The sequence below is a fragment of the Neovison vison genome, chromosome 5 (genome assembly GCF_020171115.1).
Source record: "Neovison vison isolate M4711 chromosome 5, ASM_NN_V1, whole genome shotgun sequence".
Taxonomy (NCBI): Eukaryota; Metazoa; Chordata; class Mammalia; order Carnivora; family Mustelidae; genus Neogale; species Neogale vison.
The window spans coordinates 136,810,897-136,829,427 of record NC_058095.1 but is presented as its reverse complement, the minus strand read 5'-3'; the positions used below and the strand labels follow the sequence as shown (position 1 = coordinate 136,829,427).

The following is an 18,531-nucleotide window of genomic DNA, read 5'->3' as shown; positions in this document are numbered from 1 at the left end:
CAAGAGACACATCCGTGGCTTGCCTAAGTGTTATACATATTCTCCCTGCTCGCATATGGAACAGCAGCCTTATCTACTTCTGATGCCTTGGGTCAATTACTCCTGCCAGTATAGAGACTCTTTTCTTAGTGGTCTCTTGGACTGAGGAGCCTGAAGTTACTGAGAGCAGCCATGATTCTAAGTCCAATGGGGCATTTGACGTTTGGGAACTAGGAGCTTTAGAACTAGAGTCTAAGCAGGAGAAAAGCACATATTGTCTAAGGGTTCATTGGGAGTAGGCCACTACTACTTTCACTCTGGGTTCTCGAATTCCTATATTCTACCCAGTGGGCACATAGTTCCATGTAATAGTTATTAATTTAAGGTGTATTATGTGTAACTTGTGCCCCAGTTGCACCTTCAATTCTATCAACAGCAAGTCCCGGGGGGCAATTTATACGATAGGGTAAGTGGATCCAATTGGCAGTGTATTTGTTTCTTCTTATTCCTGCAACAAATTTACTAATTTATGTCGCCCTCGACCCGCAAGGACGACAAGAAGCCCCGGTTCAGATGTATCTTCTCTCTCTCTATTTCCACTAAAACAAATCAAATGTACTATCTTACATTTCTGACAGTCAGAAGTCCTAAAATCAAGATGTTAGCAGGGCTCTATTTCTTGTAGAGGGTCGAGGGAAGCCTTCATTTTCTTGTCTTTTCCAGCATCTAGAGACCACCTGTATTCCTTGGCTTATGGCCCTTACTCCACAGTCAAAGCCAGCAGCATAACATCTTTAAATCTGTCTCTTTTTCTCTTTCTCCTCTCCTAATCATCACATCTTCTCTGTTTCCATTGTCACATTGCCTTCTCTCACTCTGACCAACCTGCCTCCTTCTTATAAAAATCTTGTTGGGGCACCTGGGTGGCTCAGTCAGTTTAGTAGCCGACTCTTGATTTTGACTCAGATCATGACCTCAGGGTTGTGAGATCAAGTCCCACATAGGCCTGTATGCTCAGCAGGGAGTCTGCTGGAAAATCCCTCTCTCTTTGCAACCTCCCCTCCTTCTCTAAAATAAACAAATAAATCTTAAAAACAAAAAACAAAAAATCTCTTGTGATTCCATTAGACCCACCTGGATAATCCAAGATAATCTTCATCTAAAGATCTTAAACTTGATCACATCTGCAAAGTCCCTTTTTCCATGTAAGGTATTCACAGTTTCTAAGGATTACAATGTGGACAGTTTTGGGGGGGTCATAATTTGATCTACCACAAATATACATCAACTGTCATATATCATTTACTGTAAAGTGAATCCCCTGGTCTGAGACAATGGTTTTCAGAATCCCTTACTTGTGAAACAGAGTTCTGTAAGCCTTCAGATAACAGTTCTGGCCAATGTGGGTAGGGAAAGCAAATTCACAGCAGAGTATGCATCACTCCCACCCAAGTTGAATCACTGGCTTTCCAGGGTGGAATATAATTTTCTTGCAAGTGGCTGGTTGGTCTTCAGGGTTTACACCATATTAAGGACTTAGTGTTGGTATATTTTGCTGGCAGGTTGTATATTTGGCTGTTGCAGTAGCTAGATCAGCATTGTTAAGGCAGAGAACTAACTGTAAGTTCCATAGCTACTCTGTACATGTGCACCATAGCTACTCTGCACCATAGCTACCCTGTGCATGTGCTCTGCATGTCCCCTGTGGGTGGACAAAAGTAGAGCCTTGCAAATATCAACTATGTGGTCATTTATCGTCTCTACCTTGATGGGATATTCTCTGATGCACATCACCATGTGATTTGATTCAAAGACTGCCACACTTCATGTCCACTCTCATACATCCATTCACATGTCTCTTCCACAGCCCTTCTTCTCTCCAATCTTTCAGTCTTTCTATTTCCAAGCCCCTATCCGTTGCCAAAGCCATCTGCCACTACCTATGAGTCTTACTTCAGGTCATTTGCTCTTTTTTTTTTTCCCCCAATTTATTTATTTCCAGAAAAACAGTATTCATTATTTTTTCACCACACCCAGTGCTCCATGCAAGCTGTGCCCTCTATAATACCCACCACCTGGTACCCCAACCTCCCACCCCCCCGCCACTTCAAACCCCTCAGACTGTTTTTCAGAGTCCATAGTCTCTCATGGTTCACCTCCCCTTCCAATTTACCCAAATTCCCTACTACTCTCTAACGCCCCTTGTCCTCCATGCTATTGGTTATGCTCCACAAATGAGTGAAACCATATGATAATTGACTCTCTCTGCTTGACTGATTTCACTCAGCATAATCTCATTTGCTCTTTATATGCAAAATGCTTGAACAAAGCTTAGCCTTTTTTCTCCTCCACCAGCCAGTTTTAAGGGACTTCATAATCCCACGCAACACATTAATTGAGCTTAGAGGCAGGTACCAGTGCAATAATGGTTGATGGACTCAGGAGTCTGGCCACACATCCATACAGCTTACTTGTGTTCTGGGCCTGCTCATGCCCAATCATGGATATATTACTTACTCTGACCATAGGTTTTTTTGTTTGTTTGTTTTGTTTTGTTGTTGTTTTTTTTTTTAAAGATCTATTTATTTATTTGACAGACAGAAATCACAAGGAGGCAGAGAGGCAGACAGAGAGAGAGGTGGAAGCAGGCTCCCTGCTGAGCAGAGAGCCCGACGTGGGGCTCCATCCCAGGACCCTGGGATCATGACCCAAGCCGAAGGCAGAGGCTTTAACTGAGCCACCCAGGTGCCCCCTGACCATAGGTTTTGCTGGGCCCACTGGACCTTATGAATTAGTGGGTCTGACAAAACTCAGCTCCTTACAGGCAGTTCAACAACTTGACATCTCATGGTGAGGTGCTCTGTCTCTGTCAGGGCCCAAATAGCCTGGCAGACTTTTTTTTTTTGCTAAAAGGTTTTTTGGTGGTTTTTTTTGTTTGTTTGTTTTGGTTTTGGGGTTTTTTTGCCTTGCTTCAGAACCCGTGCACTTTTCTTTATGATTTATTTCCCATTCATTCTCCAGCATCTTTCCCCACCACTGATACATCTAATATCATAGGCGCTGTCATGTTGTATGGTCCAAGAAGCAAAACTGCTCTTTACAGTTAAGAGATGATACAGAGCCCTTTACTGTTCTGGGCAGTACTTAAAGTTGGCAGCCATCTGTGTCATTCAGGAAATGTGTCAGAGCAATATTCTCAAGTAAATATTATGCCTGTAGACTCAGAGAAGCCTAGCAAGTGTTGTTCCTCCTTCTTTGTGGTAGGAAGTGTGAAATGTGATAACTTACCCTTTACTTTGTAGGAGATTTTTGACATGTTTTGGACCACTGGAACCCTAACTTTCAGCAATTCATTTCTCTTCCCAGTACATCTATGGTGCTCAGAAGAGTAATCTAGTTCCAATATCTTTATAATGAACACTTTCCTTAGCCTCTCAAAAGCTTAGGCTATTGCACCTACAAGTGCTTTCCATCTGCAATTATCCCATCTTAGTTCACCTCCAGTGAAAGTTTCAGCAATTGCACAGTTCTACCCATCTCAGGGCTATCATACCCAACCTACCACCATCGATGGTCTGTTAGGTTTTTTGTTGATGCATAATAGTATTGCCACAAACTCAGTGGTTGACTTTATCACACACTTACTATTTGACAGTTTCCATACTTTAGAAGACTAAGCATAGGGGCGCCTGGGTGGCTCAGTGGGTTAAGCCTCTGCCTTCGGCTCAGGTCATGTTTTAGGGTCCTGGGATCGAGCCCCACATTGGGCTCTCTGCTCAGCGGGGAGCCTGCTTCTCTCTCTCTCTCTCTGTCTGTCAAATAAATAAAATCTTTTTTTTTTAAGATTTTATTTATTTATTTGACAGAGAGAGATCACAAGTAGGCAGAGAGGCAGGCAGAAAGAGAGGGGGAAGCAGGCCTCCTGCTGAACAGAGAGCCCGATGTGGGGCTCGATCCCAGGACCCTGGGATCATGACCTGAGCCGAAAGCAGAGGCTTTAACCCACTGAGCCACCCAGGCGCCCCCAAATAAATAAAATCTTAAAGAAGAAGAAGAAGAAGAAGAAGAAGACGACAACGACTAGGCATAGCTTAGCTCTGTCCTTTGCAAGGCTGCAACCAAGGTATCACTTGGGGCTACAGTCTCATCCAAGACTCAATTGAGAAAGGAACAACTTCCAAAGCCAGATATTTTTTTTGGCAGAATTTAGTTCCTCACAGGCTGCCAGACTGTGGGACTCAGTCGTTATTGGCTGTTGGCCAGAGGCTACCATTGGCTCCTTGCTATGTGGACCTCCCCATGCCATAGCTCATACATGGCAGCTTGTTTCTTCCACATCAACAAGGAAGTGGAGGCCCCAGCAAGACGAGAGTGATAATATAATACTAATCAGTCACATATGTGTAAATTTGTACATCCTGTCATTTTTGCATTATTCTATTGGTTAGAAGAAAATTTCAGGTCCTACCCTACAAAGGATAAAGGCTTATACAAGAGCAGGTATATTAGGAGATGGAGATCATGGGGTCACCCTAGAAACTATCCACCACAGATGAGATCCCCATTGTCAACCAACCAGTGGATGATCAAGATCTAACATCCATCCCATTTTAGAGTTCACTTTTTCAGACCACTCCTTATACCAACTGACTTAAGTCAGGTTCCTTGAGAAACAGACTTAGAAAGTGGAGACTTGCATGCAGGAGGTTTATTGTTGAGTGCTTTCAAAAACAGCCTGCAGCCTAACAGGAGGATGGCTCAAGAGAGAGAAAGAAATGGAACTGCAATGCAATTGCAGCAAAGGCCTTAGCTAATTCCATGCAGAATTAAGGAGCAGGGATGGCCCTTCAGAATCATCCTGAATTAAAGTCAGAGGTCCAGATCTTTGTACACCACATCTACCTGTTATTTGATGAGGATTCCCTCTGGGGATGGAGTGGAACCTTCAGTGAGACAGCTCCCTAAAGCCAAGAGTAACTTTTGAAAGGTGAGCAGTCAACACTCCCAGAAGCTAGGGGAATAAGTGCCTCAGATCTGGAAGGTTATGTGGGAGGCATATCACTGCAGAAATCTTTAATAAATCCAATAGCATGATATAAAACATAGTTTAGTGAACTATCTGATGTTGTGACTTGAATAAAGCAAAGAAATTTAGGACCCATGGGAATGAGTGGATTTTTATGCTTTTGACTATTTTTTCAAAAATATTTCTTCTTTCAGGCAGACTACTCAAAGAAACTAGATAGAAAGCACATTTTTTTGGACAAGATGTTGGAGCTGGTGTATCAAGTAGGAACATTTTTATTTACAAGTAACAGAATACATCATTTACAGTAACTGAGACAATTTATGCAAGAAAAAAGAACAAGAGTTCTTTTTCTTGCATAAAAACAAGTTTGAAAACAAGTTCAATGACTCTATAATGTCAAGGACAATGTCAGTGATGCTCTCAGCCTTTATCTCATACCACTTGTTTCATGGTTACCAAATGTCAGCCATCCTGTTCATTTTTAAAGTGAAAATAGAGACAGAAGCAATAAGAAGAGATTTTCCATTATCCTGTTGGCCTAAATTGTGTCCTAAAGCCAATCCTAAATACAGGAGAGGCTCACAGAGAGAATATTTCACTTTTTCCAGTCTTTAAAGTAGAGGAAAGCAAGAAGGTGGGGGGACAGTGAATTTGGACTGGGTGTGGTGGATCAATCAATTTTGTTTTCAAACCAGGTTTCTGTTTTGCTGACTGAGCTCAGATGCACAAGCTTTAAAGACCAGATATGAGATGATAAAATGCCATCATTTTGCTGAGAAGCCAAATCAAGTCTATTATTTGGATGGAAGACTATTCGTATCGCTCAGGTCCAAACAGGAAAACAGAAAGGCATGTGAGAGGTCATTAATAGAGAGAATTGAATATGAGGAACTAATTGCAACAGTAGTGAAGGAACTGAAAAGCCCAATGAAGGACAGAGGCATCTAAGAATTGATATCTGCAGTTAGTCACTATGATGCATAAGACTGGAGAGACCGAAGGAGGAGATGCTATTACCAGATTCTGGGACCCAGGGCTGCCCAGTGAGAACTGGGTCCACAACAGAGGTTACCTGGCTAGAATTGGATCATGGAAGGAGAAGTTGCCCAGCCGGAGTGGAACCACAGAGAAGATGAGGGGAGATATTGCCCAAAGCAGAAGGGGGTGAGATGGGGTAAAAGGTTTGGAGGCATGGTTTCTCCCCTCATCCCACTTCCCAACCATCTATCTCACTCCATTGGCTGAATCTTACTTGAGCTAGCTGTCAAGGGAGCCTGGGAAATGTAGTTTGCGGGGTTCACTCCCTTGCTGTACAGAGCAGAGCAGGGAAATGGAGAGAAATGGATTCAGGAACAAATGAGCAAATGATCGCCCCTCCATCTCACCTTCATGTAGAGGTGGACTTGAGGAATACTTGTGTGGAAGCCATAGTTTTTCTCCAGAAGCAATGTTGTCTTTGCTCTTCCACATAAATAATTTAGTTCCCAACATGTGACATCATACAGATAAGATTATTCTCTCTATACTAAGAAAATACTGTCACCAAAAATTAATTTAGGGAAGTATGAACTATTTTTCATGTATTATATTTCTTAGAAACTTTTAAACAGCTCTGGCCCAGTATGAAAGCAAACCTGATATTAAAGAAAGGGGGCAAAATCTTTTTAAGATAATTAATTATGAAGAACTAATATATCAACTTATTTTTACTTTCAAAATAAAAAGTAAAAATATTGATCAAAATAGGAACTTGAACTAGGTAGGGCTAAGACTTTCATGTTAAAAACAGGTAAATTAACAGAGAATGTGAGCCATGGATGGTATATAATTTCTGACCCTAGGAGTCTACCATAGTCACCAGACATTTGAGAAGAAATTATGATCTGTTTTGACTATTGTATCAAAATGCAACTATCAGTTAGAATTCCCAAAATCCACTGAACTTAATGAAAGTAAGCAATATGTTTTGTGACTTAACAAATCATATAAGAGCAGAGTATTTTAGGGAAACAAATAATTTTTGGATTCTATTTTTCTTGTCAGGTCAAGATACAGTTAATCTGTGTTTGTGAAAAGGACTATATTAAAAATCATACTTCTAAATCCAAGTGTATAACTCAAAGTTTATAACTGTTTGTTTCTTCCTCTGGTACAAGACTGGGATACACTTCAAATAAGGGAGACCACACATACTATTAATAATAACAGTTATGCTTGACAGGTAGTATGCTAAGCAAATCCCTCATATATATTATTTAACTTAATCCTCAAGGAGTCTAATAAAGTAAGTGCTCTTATAACCCTAATTTTATTGATGAGAAAACATAGCCTGGCAGAGGGCACATGTCTTTAAAATAAGATCACACTTAGTATAATCATTTTAGAACCATGTAGATAGATCCTGATATCTGGATTAGGAAGAAATATCTTAACAACAATGTATTTCAAGGAAATTTTGATATGATAAAATTACTATTATGTAAAAAAAAATTACTATTATGTAAAAATTTCAATAGTGCTTCAGGTTTAGGAAGATACGATTTTATTATTAAACTATTTAACCTTAACAATAATAACCAACCTAATATTTATAAACTACGTGAAGTTTTCAATGTTAAAATGCAAGGTTCTTACATTTCTCTTTCACAGAATTATACTTTATACGCCTTTATCATTTGTGAAAGCTTTTTTTGGTTTAAAATGCAACACAACAATAAGATTTTCAAAACATGATTTACATTCAAATATATATTAATGAATTTCACACACTTTAAAGAATATCTTCACATTTAGAATAATTTTTCAGGGCTGAAAACATCCATATTTACCTTAAGCCCCCTAGAATCTAAATTTTTCATTTATAGGAAGACATAAAATTTGTATCTTTAAAAACTAAGATGAATAAAAAGAAAAAAGCATTAATTCTTCATACCTACAAATTACGGAATCTTCCAAAGCTCTAAAAACAACATTTATTTAAAACAAGAGGTCATGATATCTAGGGAAGCCAATATGTAATTTTTGTGTAAAAGAGTTTAAATTGCCATGTTGATTTTTTTTCTGTTTATTTTGGAGTATTAAATATAGAACAAAAAGGAATTTTCATTTTAAGTGCCTATGGTCATTTTGTCAAGAATGTAGAATCATGGTCCTTAAAGGAAGCTTACCGAAGAGTGAAATACTTCCTCACTATTCAAGCTTGAGCATTTTTTTTTCCTTCTAAATTGTTCACAGTTACTAAGTTTGGTCTTAAAAATGGTCTCAGCTACCAATTTTGTTTTTAAATGTCCCAACACTGTTGTACAAATTTGGGAAACAACCCTGACTCTTGACTTGACCACAGCATTTTCAGCAGTCTTGATGTTCCTCATAACATACGTGCTTCCTGTGTTTGTAATCTTATAGCTTTAGTACAGTGTTAACCTTTTAAATGAAACTAACAACATTAATCATTGTCCTCTTACATACACTTTATGGTTTCTGTCTGTTATTTACTACATCAGTGTTGAAGGCTTCCTTTAAAAAAAAAAAAAAAAAAACCAAAAAACATATCCTTAAAGATACAGAGTACATAAAACACAAATCTGAAGAGTTTAGAAAATTGTACGCCCAGGTTTGCAATTTCAAGTGGAAAAGAGAGACCAAATCTGTGATTATACCTATGAAAGATGAAGCCATAGTCTTACACAATCATTGAGGAGAGATGCTTTTGAGAAATGAACATGATTATCATCCACAGACTTAAAAAATACTACGCATGTGTTTTATTTTAAAATTTCGCTATAAAATGGGCAAAGTCAGGATTTGCCTGAGTTCCATGTTATTCTTTACGGGCGATTGTGTCCTTAAGTCTTGTCTAGCCAATTCTGACACCTAACCCGCCCAGGGCTCCCTGCACCCTCCCTCCGAACCAAAGACACACACACGCCCAGCTCGGCCAGAAGATAAAGCTAAGATGGCAGCGCCGAAAGTGCTGGGGCCGCGCTCAGTGGGGCTGGAAAAACAGAAGCAAATCTCTTTATATTCTTTCATTCTGCATATTCTTGACTAACAAGGGCCCCCATTCCCACGCCCACCACAGAGGCAGTGTGAGGTATTCAGTAGTAGTACGCGCAGGATTGACAGGAGGGGACTCCTGCTTTGCACGGGACGAGAAACCCACATCCCCCGTCTGCAGCGACGGCTCAGGTGGCTCTCGCGCATTACCTTGGGGACCACCTTCCCCTCAAATCCCCTTGGCAATGGAATTAAGGGTGACTTTCGTTCCCGGCATGCGCCCGATTCCCCGCCAACCCAAGGGAACCTTCCCAATGCCCAGCTGCCAGGGCAGTAGCTGTAGCAGTGCCCAGGGAGCGCGCAGTGCCCGGGCAGGAAAGAGAGGCGGCGGAGGAGAAAAAAACTGCATTGGCTATCAATTTAGGGTAGAGCAGCCCTTGTTGCTGCCGTGGAAGGAAATGCGGCCAACCGCTACAGAAACGCCACTCTCCGCCACCTAAGTGAGCATGTGTGCGACTCCGCGCACGCCTAGTTGCACCGCTCAATGACAACGGGTTTCGCAGGAAATTATCCAGTTACCGGGTTTTGCGCGTACCCAGAAGGCCCAGGAAGGGGCCTGCCTGGGACTGAAGCGCGAGGTAAAAGCCGAAGCGAAATTAAGGGGTGGGAAGAACTCTGAGAACCATGCCGCCGCTGGATTCTATCCCCACTAGAAACTCCAAGAGCGCTGTGACTGAGCAAGCCACTACCTAAACCCGGACTGGAAATGCTTCTTTTTGCAGGCGACCTTCATTAATTCATTAATTCATTCACCCAATACTTGGTTCCCTCCTGCTTCAGGCTAGAGCCTGTGCTAGGAGCTGAGAATGTAGTGGGGGAACTGACACAGCCACCGTTCCGTCCTCACGGAAAAGTCTAGTGTTCTGTTCTGTGTATTACAATTCGAGAAAAGCCATGTGCCAAGGTGGACATCCTAGATGTTTGAAGTTTTTCTGCAATCCCATGCAATACCCTTTGACCATTATTCAGAGGATGAAGTTTACCCAAAGACATACAAATAGCAGTCAGAATCTAAATTCTGGATTGTCAGAGCCTGTTGGCTACCTGGCTGGTTGATCAACAGTAACGAGCCCTTGCAGCTCCTACTCGTTGGGGTCTTTAACTGTCCTAGCATTTCACTGTCTCAATATCTTGTCTTTTTTTGGCGGGGGGCGGGGGGGTATGCTTCCTGTCCAACGCTGAGGTTTTTAACTGCGCTGAAGCATCAGGACGGGAATTTAGTTTAACAAACAATTACTGGTGACCTACTATGTGCCAGTTTCTAAACTAGGGATTGAGGAAGACACAAAGATAAATAAGAAGCTCTTGTTTATGAGCTCATAGTTGAGAAAACAAGTACAAAACCTGTTTAACAGGGCTACTCACAGCGCTAAAATATCATGACTTCCCATGCCGGTCCTTTGGCCCTATGGTCTTTTTTTTTTTTTTTTTATGAGTTTATTTATTCATTTGACACACACAGACACACACACACAGAGAGAGAGAGAGATCACAAGTAGGCAGGCAGAGAGAGAGGGGGAAGCAGGCTCAGAGAGCCTGATGTGGGGCTCAATCCCAGGATCCTGAGATCATGACCGGAACCAAAGACAGAGGTTCAACCCAGAGCCACCCAGGCACCCTTGTCCCTATGTTTCTATTATCCCACTTGTAGCTATCATTTTTTTTTTTTAAAGATTTTATTTATTTAGAGCATGAGCGAGGAGAAGGTCAGAGAGCGAAGCAGACTCCCCATGGAGCTGGGAGCCTGATGTGGGACTCGATCCCCGGACTCCGGGATCATGACCTGAGCCAAAGGCAGTCGTCCAACCAACTGAGCCACCCAGGCGTCCCTATCATTTTTTTTTTAAATGAAAATGACATTCATACGTTAAAGCCCCAGGAAAAATGCACTGCTTTAGCACTCTCTTTCAGGAAAAGCTAGAATTAATTTATTTCTCCACTCCTTGTTTATACTTTCCAAAACACTAACCAAGGTTTTGGTTTTGTTTTGTTTTGTTTTGTTTTTTGAAAAGTACACTTGTGGAAAGGGCTAGTAAATAGAGAGGCGCTCGGGTGAACCACTTGGGTGGTTCAGTGGATGGAGCAGTGGACTCATGGTTTCCACTCAGACCAAGGTCTCAGGGGTTCTGGGTTTCTAGGAGGATCTGGCCTTCCCCGTGCATACAATCAAGCAACCCCCCCCCAAGTAAATAAATAACCCCCCCTTTTTAAAGAGCCAGTAAGTGGATAAAGAAAATAGTCCTGGGAATGATAGGATTAGGAAGTTATTTTGTCAAGAGTATAAACTGGGCAGACTCTTCAAATTGAGAGTCAAATAGGAAAAACTTAGGAATCAAGGTTCATTGGCACATGCATTTCTAGAGCAGTTATTTATTTATTTTTTTAAAATTTAATTTTATTTTTTTTAAAGATTTTATTTATTTATTTGACAGAGAGAAATCACAAGTAGATGGAGAGGCAGGCAGAGAGAGAGAGAGGGAAGCAGGCTCCCTGCTGAGCAGAGAGCCGGATGTGGGACTCGATCCCAGGACCCTGAGATCATGACCGGAGCCGAAGGCAGCGGCTTAACCCACTGAGCAACCCAGGCGCCCCTAGAGCAGTTATTTATACAGGGTTAGTAGAATAGCTTGGCACAAGAGACTCAGCAAATGTTACATTTTAAGAGATAAAATGTTAAGATCTTTGGTAGATATGACGTTTTCAGATGTCACACATAGTCACAATTAACAGCTTCAGGTCAGATTCAAGAATTATCTCTAGTAATGTAAGTCTGGGCAGAAAAAGATAAGCCATTGAGTGACCGCTGTCAGGAGATAAGAGTGCATTCTAAAGAAGAGTGTGGGGTCAACGTAGTATGTAAGAAAAGTTCTACTGCACTAAGGTTTGGCTCTGTGGTAAATGTTGAGAAAAAGAATTTAGGAAATGTGAATTGTCTGCAAATTCTACCTTTTTAATCTGTGAATTCTCCTTTCATAGAAAAAAAAATGCACTAGCTTACTACCTGTTTTTCGAAATTAAAAGGATTTTAATCCTAATGATAAAAAATCTAAAATAAGATCACCACTGATACTTCTAATTTGGCTGGTCTTTGCCTGTGATTCTGAATTAACCAGCACTCTTCTCAGAAAATCTTCATGTTGGGAGTGCACACTTTGAGAAAAAGTATCAGGAGGGTGCGTAACACTCATTCTCCAGCAGGGAGGACATTCCTTCTTTCAAGTCCAAGTTCTCCCACCTGAGGGGAACCCCATTACCTGAAGCCAAGAGTCTGTAGCAGACAGCCAGCCTTCCCAGCACTTTCCTTACGCTTCCTCAAGCTGCTAGTAAAACCCGGAGAGGTGGATTTCTTTCAGATTCCGCACCACTCAAACGCCCCACACCCAAAGCCCTGAGGCTGAGGGAGTGGTGGCGAGAGGGGGGTGGGGAGGGAAAAGGGCTGGAGTTACTGAGCATGTGCACGGAGTGGCGCATGCCCAGTGCGGACGGCAGCTTCCCATTGCGGGTAACCCCGGCGGTGGCAGCGGTGGCGGCGGCGGCAGCGGCGGCACCGCCTCCTCCTCACACTCCCGAGGTGGCGGGGTTAGATGAGCGGTCCCAGTAGCGGCGAGGGCGGCGCAGGGGGTAGAAAGAGAAGACGGAGGAGGAGGAGGACGCCGTCTTTGTAGTGCCCTGCTGCGGGAACGAGAGGCCGCTGCCAGAGCCGTCGTCGTTGGAAAAGGGCTGTGTGTGCGCGCGCGTGTCTGCTTGCCCGGCCCGCAGGGACGAGGCGGTGGTGGCGGCGGCGGCGGCGAGGATGATGATGTGCTCAGCGACTGCCTCCCCCGCCGCCGCCTCCTCGGGGCCCGGCGGGGACGGATTCTTCCCAGCCGCCACCATCTCTTCCTCCTCGGCGCCGGGGGCGCTGTTCATGCCAGTTCCCGAGGGCTCCGTGGCTGCGGCGGGGCTGGGGCTGGGGCTGCCGGCCGCGGACTCCCGGGGTCACTACCAGCTGCTGCTGTCAGGCCGGGCCCTGGCCGACCGCTATCGGAGGATTTACACAGCTGCGCTCAGTGACAGGGACCAGGGGGGCAGCAACGCTGGACACCCAGCCTCCAGGTGCGTCTCCAGTGTCCTTGCTTGGGCCACATGCCGCATGTGTGTGCGTTCGTGTGTGTGTGTGTGTGTGTGTGCGTGCATGCATGTATGTGTGTCTGCGTACCTGTTTACTGAGTTGTCTTTCTACAAGCGCTTGATGCTGGGTGGTGGAAGCACTTACTGAGATAGGGTGCGGTGGCCACAATTTCTGCCGTGTGTGTGACTGTCTTTGTGGGGGGTTAGTGAGAGTGAGAGGTAGCATGTGATCTTAGAAAAGGTGATGGTGCCGGTCGGTTACGACACGTGTGTGTGTGTATTGTTGAGGAGGGAGGAGGGATTGGTAGAGGCTAAGAGGGCATTGCACGGAGAGAATTTGCAAGAGTGGTGAAGGAAGTGGCGTTCCAGTATCTCTGCCGCAATGGTATTTGCTTCTACCAACTACTCCCCCACCCCCCCAGTGATATTCCATCCTCCACTTTCCACCTCAAAAAATCTACCTTTCACTTAAGGGGAGCAATGGTATAGGTTAAGGATGGTGTCATATATAGGATGAGTTTTAGATAATCGTGACATTGGATAAGGCACGGAGTTTAAGAGATTTATGCAAAGGAGATGCAGAAGGAGATTTATGTGGATGTGGAAAGGTGTCTAGTAGAGATTTTTAGAGCTGTACTTTGGTAACAACTGGACCTTTTGGTATTCTAGAGATGTGATTGCAGCTGCGCTTGTGTTCTGATGTCCCATCAGCCATTTCCTTTCATGTTATGTTCTATTTCTCCTATTATTTATAGGCTTTCGAGTAGAAGAGGGTGAAGGGGTTTTGTGGGGAAAGGGGGAAAGCTGTAGAATTTCTAAATATGACTGCTTACAGTGTTTAGCTTCCACCAACTAGAAAATTTGAGTCGCTCCTACAATCTCTTCCTAGGCTCACTGTATCTTAAGCTTCCTTGATAAAAAGAGATGTTAAATCACTTTCATTTTCTTTTTCTTAAAATGTGGGTGTCTTTTTGCTGAGGGTTCTCCTATTGTTTTCTTTTCCTTGTCCTTTTACATGCCACATACCCTGAAGGATGATGACTGACTTGTTTCACCAGCTTGGCTTTTACAGTGGTAATTGGGAGTTTCCTTCATCTTTTTTTTCTCACAGCTTCTTGCAACACATGGGGAAAGCATAGGAGTATTTTGTCAATAAGTTCCAGAGTTTACTGTATTTATTGAATGTGCAGTGTATTAGGCAGTAATAAGATGTCCTTTAATTATGAAAGGGCTTATGCTGTTAAGTCAGGTATTTGTTGTTTACCATTGTGTACTGGGGCTCTTACCCATTGCAGAGGTGTTAAGAAGGAGCTTTGTTCACACTTTTTATGGGTAATTGTTTACAGGATTGGGCAGTTTATCATTTGGGTATAAATACATATAATGACCTTTTGCTATCTAAACTGAAGGCCATAGTGGCACAAACCGATTTCTTGCTCATGTTTTTGAAAATAGCACAAAACCTCATTAGACAGTTTGCTCTGATAGTTATAATTTTGAGCTGTGAGTTTCTGAATTATGGCACTTTAGGTACATCTTTACAAACCCCTCTTGAACTTTAATTTATTATGTATATTGTTCCAGGCTTATAATTTGTAACTGGCATTCCTATTTTAACTTTCTACTAGTATACTTGTGTAGTAATACTGTTTTGTGTATCTAGAGCTATATTAACAGTTTTAGACAAAATTCATATAGATTAATCACGTATATAACATTTATTAGTGATTTTTGGTCATTGATCCATTTTTGTACAGCCTATCAATTACAATTAATGAAGAATTAGTTCACATATTTTAAGTAGTAGTCATGGAAACCAGCTTAAGGTGTGTATTACTGCCTTCTAGTGCTCATTCAGAACATTATTGCTTATTCTAGTTTGCATTATTTTATCTAAGTGAGCCTGCAACTATCTTTTATTGGGAATTTGCATAATAATTCAATCACATTTTTGTTAAATATGACGCGGCAAGTGGAGCTCGGATTTAGGTTGTGAATGAATGGTACAATTATTTGAATGGGGGCACTAGTTGGGTTAGAAGAGAAGATGAGATCTTTAAAAACAGAGAATAGAGCCAGAATAGAAGATGAAGCTCTAGTGAGCTTTCAGTTTAAAGGTGTGAGAGAGAGGAGATAGTGAAGGAAGCTGAAAAAAAGAGAAAAAAGAAGACAGCTGTGAGACAGTGGCACCTCTGGTCTTAAGAAAGTGGATTAAAAGTCCTCAGCAGTGTTAAATACTTAAAAAGTTAGAACACTTTCCCCATCGCTGGGTATCTTTTGAGGAAGTGGTCATAGAGAGATGTGAGGAGTCATTGAGAGATGTTGGGGTAACGGGGAGTTGCAGGATTGAGGGAAGGATATTCAAATATGGGAGAGTGGGTGGGAAATGTTCAGTAAGTGGAGAAGGAGAAATTAAAGAGGTGGGAGAGGGGATAATTAATGGAGAGAGGCCAAAAAGATCTCAGAGACAGGTTTAAGATATTGGGTGGAGAAGTTAGCCATTGAAAAAAATTGAGGGCTAGTCTTCCTCTTACTTAGAAAGGTAGGAGTTAACTATAAAGACTGGAGTTTATTGAGGCTAAGAACTCTATCCTATTCATTTTAGTAATCCCAATGTGTAGCACAGGTTTTGGCATCCATTCTGTAAATACCAACAGTCTGGTGTGTGCCAGGCTCTGTTTTATGTGCTGAAGATGTGCCAGTGAGAAAAATAGACAAGATCTCTACTCTCTTGGAACTTCTGCTCTAGTGGGGAGAAATAGACAACTGATTGTGTCAGGTAGTGATAAGTAACTATGAAAGAAAGAAAACCAATTATATGTGATAGATGATTTATAGTGGGGGAGCTATTTTAGGTATGGTGTTCAGGGCAGGTCTCGAGATTTAAGTTGAATCATAATGATGGAAAGGCAGATCTGGAGGAAGAGTGTTTTAAGAAATTATAAAGGCTCTGAGGTGGGAACGAGCTTGTGTTCAAGGGACAAAAAATAAGGCAAATGGGTTATGTCGGTGTTGAATAAATTAATTACTGTGGATTATATTTTGTATGTCCTGTAGAGTAGTTGAGGGATGCAAGCCTAATGGAGTCAGTGATTTTGATGGCATTTTGGTGAGGTGGTTAAGAGCGTAGACTCTGAAACTAGACTGGTTTTCAGTCCTGGCTCTACCACTTTTTAGCTGTGTGACTTTGGATATATTATATAATTTACTTGCTTCAAGATTTTGAAAAAAACTTTTATTGTGATATAATTGGCATATAACATTATATTAGTTTCATGTTTATCACATAATAATTACATTTTTGTATATATTGTGAAATCACTGTAATAAGTGTAAACATCCATCACCACAGTTACAACTATTGTTTTCTTGTGATGAGAACTCTTAGATTTACTCTCAGCAACTTTCAGATAAACAATACAGTATTACTGATAGTCACCATGTTGTACATTACATCCCATGATTTTTTAATTTTATAACCTTATCTTTTGACCACCGATACCCATTTTATCCACCCCCCACCTCCCACCTCTAGCAGCTACGAGTCTGTTCTCTGTGTCATGAGTTTAGGTTTTTTGTTTTGCTTCAGATTTCATATATAGGTAAGATTTTATGGTATTTGGTTTTGTCTGACTTATTTCAATGAGGGTGGTAATGTCTTCAAGATTCATCTGTGGTTTTATAAATGGCAAGATTTCCTTTTTTATGGCTGGATAATATTCTGTCTCTGTGTGTATATGTATGTATGTATACATATGTGTATATATATATGTACATAACGCATACCACATTTTCCTTATCCATTAATCTATTGATGGACACTTAGTTTGCTTCCGTGTCTTGGCTGTTGTAAATAATGCTGCAGTGAACATGGAATGCAGATACCTTTTTGAGTGAGTGTTTTCATATTCTTTGGATAAATACCCTGAAGTGGAATTGCTGGATCATATGGTAGTTCTATTTTTCAATTTTTGAGGAACCTCTATACTGTTTTCCATAGCAGCTCTACCCATTTGCATTTCCATCAACAGTGCACAGCGTTCCCTTTTCTCTACATTTTTGCCAATACTTGTTATTTCTTGTCTTTTTGATCACAGTCATTCTAGCAGGTGTGAGTTAGTCATCTCATTGTGGTCTTGATTTGCATTTCCCTAATGATTAGTGATACCGAATATCTTTTAATGTGCCTGTTGACCATCTGTATGCCTTCTTTGGAAAAATGTCATTTCAGGTCCTCTGTTCATTTTTAATTGAATGTTTATTAGTATTTGTTTTCGCTTTTGTAATGTATGAGTTCCATATATATTTTGGGTATTAACCTCTTATCAGATATATGGTAATATTTTATTACATTTTTTCCTCCTATTTTGTAGTTTGCCTTTTCATTTCATTTTATTGATAGTTTTCCTTTGCTGTCCAGAAGCTTTTTATTTTGGTGTAGCTCCACTTTTTATTTCACTTTTGTTTATGCCTCACTTATATGTAGAAAGGGGATAATGATAATGAGGATTGCTTTGTAGATCAAATGAATTCATATATCTAAAACGCTTGGCAAATTAATACTAAATACAAATAAAACTAAATACAAATACTAAATACTAAATACAAATACTAAATATTATTGATTTCTGCTGAGAGTGAGGGGGCAGATGGCATTTGAGCACCTAAAAGGCAAATATCATGTCTTACTCTTATTTTTGGTCTCCGTGACTGTGATGAATGTGAGAATAATGATTTCGTTTATTCAGTGACTCAGTAAATGTATTTTTGTATGAATGAACCGATCAAAATTAGAACATTAACTTGGGGAAGGGGGTTGGAGTAGAAATCAGTAAAGGAATGTCTGATCAATTCTGAGTGTGGATGGTAATAATAGCATTGCATTTGGGAAGGATTATAGGTCAGTCCCTAAATCTGCCTTAAAGGCAGACTGCCTTAGTTCAAATCCCAGTTCTACCTTTTTCTAAGTTGGGCAAATTAATTAGCATTTCTCTGTCCGTTTCTTTACCTGTAACCTTATAGGGTTATTAAAAGGATATTGTGCCTGTACAGGGTAAGTACTCACTACATGTCAGCTGCTGCTGCTATTGTTACTATTAAAGTTAATATATTTAAAATTCTAGTCAGCATGATATTATAAGTTTTTTCACTCAATGAAGAAATGGGAAAAACTGTTGGGTGAGTTAGCTCAAGGTTAGTGTGACTGGAGGTCAAAGGAAAAAAGAAAGTGAAAGTTTTGGTGACATTGACCATTTGGTAAAAAGGAAAATAACGGCAAGGAAGGAGCTGTTAGACTGGGAGATAAAGAGGAGTCAGGGGATGTGGGTTGAAGTGGTAGAAGAACAAAGTGGAAACAA

The 18,531-nt window shown here is 41.2% G+C and overlaps 1 protein-coding gene and 1 long non-coding RNA gene across 13 annotated transcripts in view; one reads left to right on the top strand and one right to left on the bottom strand.

Annotated features, from left to right (window-relative positions):
- The window catches only part of LOC122907164, a 57,301-nt gene extending 44,884 nt beyond the window's left edge, over positions 1–12,417 (bottom strand). Inside the window, exon 1 of the long non-coding RNA XR_006384693.1 lies at positions 12,319–12,417. This is a non-coding gene — a long non-coding RNA (uncharacterized LOC122907164). The remainder of the gene's footprint in view (positions 1–12,318) is intronic.
- Positions 12,418–12,639: 222 nt separating this feature from the next.
- The window catches only part of MYCBP2 (MYC binding protein 2), a 283,092-nt gene continuing 277,200 nt past the window's right edge, over positions 12,640–18,531 (top strand). For all 12 annotated transcript variants that reach the window (XM_044249910.1, XM_044249909.1, XM_044249914.1 and 9 more), the window contains exon 1: positions 12,640–13,159. In XM_044249910.1, coding sequence (XP_044105845.1) covers positions 12,858–13,159 — 302 coding nt within the window. In that variant the 5' untranslated portion in view covers positions 12,640–12,857. The remainder of the gene's footprint in view (positions 13,160–18,531) is intronic.